General features: G+C 59.0%; 2 protein-coding genes across 2 annotated transcripts in view; one reads left to right on the forward strand and one right to left on the reverse strand.

Annotated features, from left to right (window-relative positions):
* AP1B1 (adaptor related protein complex 1 subunit beta 1) overlaps positions 1–2,952 on the reverse strand; it is a 22,042-nt gene extending 19,090 nt beyond the window's left edge. The window contains exons 1-3 of the mRNA XM_029964913.1: positions 2,724–2,952; positions 1,514–1,575; positions 493–598 (exon numbers count right to left, since the gene is read on the reverse strand). Coding sequence (XP_029820773.1) covers positions 493–598; positions 1,514–1,550 — 143 coding nt within the window. The 5' untranslated portion in view covers positions 1,551–1,575; positions 2,724–2,952. The remainder of the gene's footprint in view (positions 1–492; positions 599–1,513; positions 1,576–2,723) is intronic.
* The window catches only part of NEFH (neurofilament heavy), a 14,600-nt gene continuing 11,790 nt past the window's right edge, over positions 1,549–4,358 (forward strand). Inside the window, exon 1 of the mRNA XM_029964914.1 lies at positions 1,549–1,602. Coding sequence (XP_029820774.1) covers positions 1,549–1,602 — 54 coding nt within the window. The remainder of the gene's footprint in view (positions 1,603–4,358) is intronic.

The raw sequence follows: 4,358 nt of genomic DNA on the forward strand, positions 1-4,358 counted from the left end.
CAACTCAGTGTATTCTGGGATTCTGTGGTCATGGCTCAATCTCCCCTGGTTCTGGGAGAGCTCCAGACTCTGGATCCCATGTCACAAAAACCTAAGAACTGCTGCCCAACTCCCCTGTAAGTCTGGGAGAATTTCAGTGCCCCAGGACAGCAGTTTCCTCCTTCATCTCACTCCCTGCCTGGGGAGGTTTTCAGCCCCAGTGCTGTCCCACTGACCCTCTAGACCTCACCTGCTGAGGGACTGCCCACCCTGCAATCCAAGGGTTCTGTGGGATTTCTGGGCTGCAGTGAAGCCTGCAAAGTGCAGCACTGTTTATCCAGAGCCTTTCTCCCTAACTCATGGCAAGAACTTCTGGTAGAGCTTGGTTTGGACAACGCTCTGAGGGACAGGGTGGGATTGTTGGGGTGTCTGTGCAGGGCCAGGGGTTGGACTGGATGATCCTGTGGGTCCCTTCCCGCTCAGGACATTCCCTGACCCTGTGGAATCACAGACCTGACGTCCTTGCCCACGGTCATGGAGGCGATCACCTTCTTCACAGCCTCCTTCTTCTTCTCCTTCTTGTCGCTGTTCAGCTCAGCCTTCAGCTCAAATATCTCCCCTGGAAAAGTGGGAAAAGGGGGAGCTCAGGGCCTGGGGAAGGGGCACCCACTCTCTGCTGGTGAGGGAGGGTGGGCACAGCTCCCACCCCCTTCGTGCCACCTTTGGCTCCCACCTTTGCCAGCCCTGGGAGGGGGGATTTAACTTCCCAAATGCCTTGCTGGGGGCTGGGGCTGCTCTGGGGGCTCAGCTCTTCTCCATGGAAATGGATACCAGCCTGCTGGGGCATCCCTGTGGCTCCTGCAGCCCTGCAGGGATGGGAGGTGCTGCAGGAGGGCCCAGCCCCCCCGGGCACAGGGGGTTATCCCGTGGGCACTTCAGACACACAGCCAAGCTCCAGCCCCACACACGGCCCTGGAGGCCCTGTCCTCCCTTCCCTCCCTTTCCCAGAGGATGGCAGGTCCCCCCAGCAGGCAGATTTTGGGCACTGCTCCCCCAGCCCACGTGAGGGATGGTGGTTCCCAAACGCCCTCTCTGCCTGGGGCAGCGATTCCCCAGCCCAGCCCCTGCAGGCCCAGCCAAGGGCACCACCTCCTGCCCTCCTGGAGCCTCCTGAGCTCCTTATTCCCTGCCAAGCTGGCAGGCTCAGGAGGGCCATGCCACATGGCTCCTCTCCACATTAATTCCTTGCTCTGGAAAGTGCTCAAGGCCCCGAGTGCTGCCCAGGGGAGCTCCTGAGCCGCTAAAGCCGATCAGCAGCTGCCACCAGCCCTGCCAGGGGCCTGGGGACAAGGTGTCCTGACCCCACACTGTCCCAGGAGCTGCTCTGGGTGTCACAGGGAGGAGCAGGGCGGGCTGTCAGCCACAGCATTCCCACAGGAGCTTCCCACCACAGGGACAGCCCTCCCTGCCTGGCTCATGGTGTAAGAACCGGGTGCTTTTGGGATGAATGGTGACATTCCTGCTCCCCCCTTACCTTTCTTGGTGGTGGTGAAGTACTTGGAGTCTGTCATGGTGGTCCCAGCCAGCAGCAGGTCCCTGGGGGAGAGGCAGAGAGCACAGAGGGTGAGGGTTGGGATCTTCCTGGCTGGGGAGAGCTCCAGGAAGATAAAAATCAGGGAGTTTGGGATCTCACGGGAAGAGTCACGAGGAGTTGAAGCCCCCTCAGCTCCTGCCCATTCCCTATGGGAGGGTGAGCACCCTGCAGCTCTGGGATGAGGGAGGAATCAGCTGGTTCTCCAAAGGGGATGTGGAGGAGGAAGGGAGTCGCTGAGGATTCCAGGGGTCAGCCCTGACTTTGCTCAGCCCACCCCGCTGGGCAGCAGGGGCTCAGTGATCCCCCCTGGGCTCACCCCTCCTCATCCAAAAACTGCTTTTGGAGGGAAAACTCACACCCAAACCTCCCTCACACCTGCAGGGAACAGCAGGGCAGGAACTGAGCCGAGCCCAAGGCGCAGCTCAACGGGACAGAGCAGCCAAGGGGGGTCAAAGGGAGCCTCTTCCAGACTTCCAGAAACCATCCCTGCTCCAGCAGTGCTGCTTTAAATTCCAAGGGTTCGAGCTTTCCACCCAGCTCTTGAGGCTCTCTTACATAATTCAGGCAGTTTAGGGCAGATTTAGGGCTTGGCAGCTGAGGAGGGAGATGTACAGGGAGCAGACAGCCCTTGGGAAAGGTCAGCGGGGATTTGGCTTTTATGGTTGGTTTTCCCATTTTTTCCTTAGACAGGAAAAGAATCCAGAGGCTCGTCCTTGAAAGCCTGCAGTGGCCTTGCTGTTTTGGAGGGACAGGAGCAAAGAAAGCAAAGCCAAGTGGAGAAAAAAAAAAAAAAACGGATAAAAAAAGAGCACTGGGGAAAAAAAAAAAAAAAGAGGAAGAAAAAGAGCTTGCGGAGGGGTTTAAAATGCAAATGAGCTTCCTGAAAGCCAAATGCAGCAGCAGCACAGAGGAACTGTGTCCTCTGTTCCCTGTCCAAGCTGGATAGGGATCCCCAACAGGGATAAAAAGGAAATCTGGATGAAATCTGGGGGCTGGGAACGCTGGGCCGGGAGGAGGAGGGAAGGAGTTTGCACGGACCTGGGGCTGCTCCGGGGGCTGGCAGTGCTATTCCAGAGGGGGAAGCCTGTCACTGTGCTCCCCCAGCCCTGCCAAGGGAGACAGGACACTCCTCCCTGCTTCCCTCAGTTACCTGGGATTGACTGAGAGCCTTTTTTATCCCGCTAAGTCGGTGGCTCTCCAGGGAACAGCGGGAGCTCCGGGCTGCAGCAGCTCTCTGCACCTCACTGCAGATCCCGTCCTGCCACACAGGGAGGAAGGAAGGAAGGAGGATTCACTGCAGTCCCTCTGCTTCCAGGACCTGGCTCACGCTCAGCCCTGCTCTGCAGAAGTGCCTGGAAAGCAAACTTAAAGCCGAGCAGGGAATTTCTGCAGCCAGCCCAGGGCCATGAATCACTCCTGCTGCTTCCCGCTCTCCCAGAGCCCCCCCGGCACCACAGGGGGGGACTGTTGGGGTTTACCCACCCAAAACCCCACCCACGTGTGCTTTAGAGCCACCCAAAATCCCCCTAATTCCAGAGACAACCCCCCATCTCCCCCACTCCTCCAAGCCCCTCCAAAAAGCAAAGGGTCTCCTCCAGCTCGGGGATGAAGGAGCATCCCTTGCTGCCCACACCAACATTCCCTTGGAGGACCAGCCTGGAAGCACCCCAGGGTGCTGAGGGGATCCAAACCCCTGCCAGATCTGGGTGCTCAGCACCCTCTGTGTGTCTCCTCCAGGCTGTCCAAGGGTGACAGGGCAGGGCTGGCTGCCAGCCTGGGATGCACAGCCCCTGCTGCAGGTGAATTCCCAGGAGCCCGGCCCTTGGAAAGGGGCCAACGCTGCTGCCTGGCTCTGCTTTTAAGGATGCAGAGCTGGGAGCTGCAGGAAGGTGTTTGCTCCCCCAGCTCCAGCAATTCCCACCCAGCTCCTTTCCATGCTCAGCTCCCAGTGAGAGGCAGATCCCCACAGGCAGGAGCAGCTCCTCCCTCAGGAAAAGCAGGATGCAAGCAAGGAAACCAGGGAGACCAACCACCCCCCACCTCGGGGGGGGCAGGGTCGGTCCCATCTTGGGGCCAAACGTTGAAGCACACGGATTCAAGGGGTCAGAAGTGCCCCCAAGGCTCTGGGAGCAAAGCTCAGGGGGGCACCCGGAGCTCCCCCACACCCACCCGGGGCTCTTGGGCTCCACTCTGGGGACAAGTTTGGGCTGTGGCACAAACCCACACCCTCCAAGGCCACGGGCTGGGCTCTCCAAAGTGGTTTATCCCTGATTTTGTTCCCCAGGACAATGAAATCCAAGAGCTCCACGAGAGCCGCAGCAACGCTGCTCTCCTGAGGCTCCAGCCCTGGCTTGGGAAGGTGGCACAGCCCAGCCAGTCCCAGGCAGCTCCCAAAGGCTGCTCTCCCAGGGGAACAAGAGGCTCCTGAACCCAAAATACAGCAGCAAACATGTCATGGGGCTTCCCAAGGAGGCAGCTGCTTCCAGAGGGTTCCCAGAACAGCCTCGATCCCCAACGAGCCATCGCTGGTGGAGGAAGAAAACTCCTTTCTTCTGTTCCTTTTGTCACCTGTTTTGGGTCAATTCCTCCACCCTTGAAGGCTGAGATGCTGCTGAGCAGAGTATTCCATGGAATCATGGAATGGTTTGGGTGGGAAGGACCTTAAAGCTCATTCCATTCCACCCCCTGCCATGGGCAGGGACACCTCCCACTAGCCCAGGTTGCTCCAAGCCCTGTCCAACCTGGCCTTGGACACTTCAAGGGATGGGGCATCCTCTGGGAAATC

The sequence above is a fragment of the Manacus vitellinus genome, unplaced genomic scaffold, assembly GCF_001715985.3.
Source record: "Manacus vitellinus isolate BGI_N305 unplaced genomic scaffold, ASM171598v3 scaffold_84_pilon, whole genome shotgun sequence".
NCBI classification, from domain to species: Eukaryota; Metazoa; Chordata; class Aves; order Passeriformes; family Pipridae; genus Manacus; species Manacus vitellinus.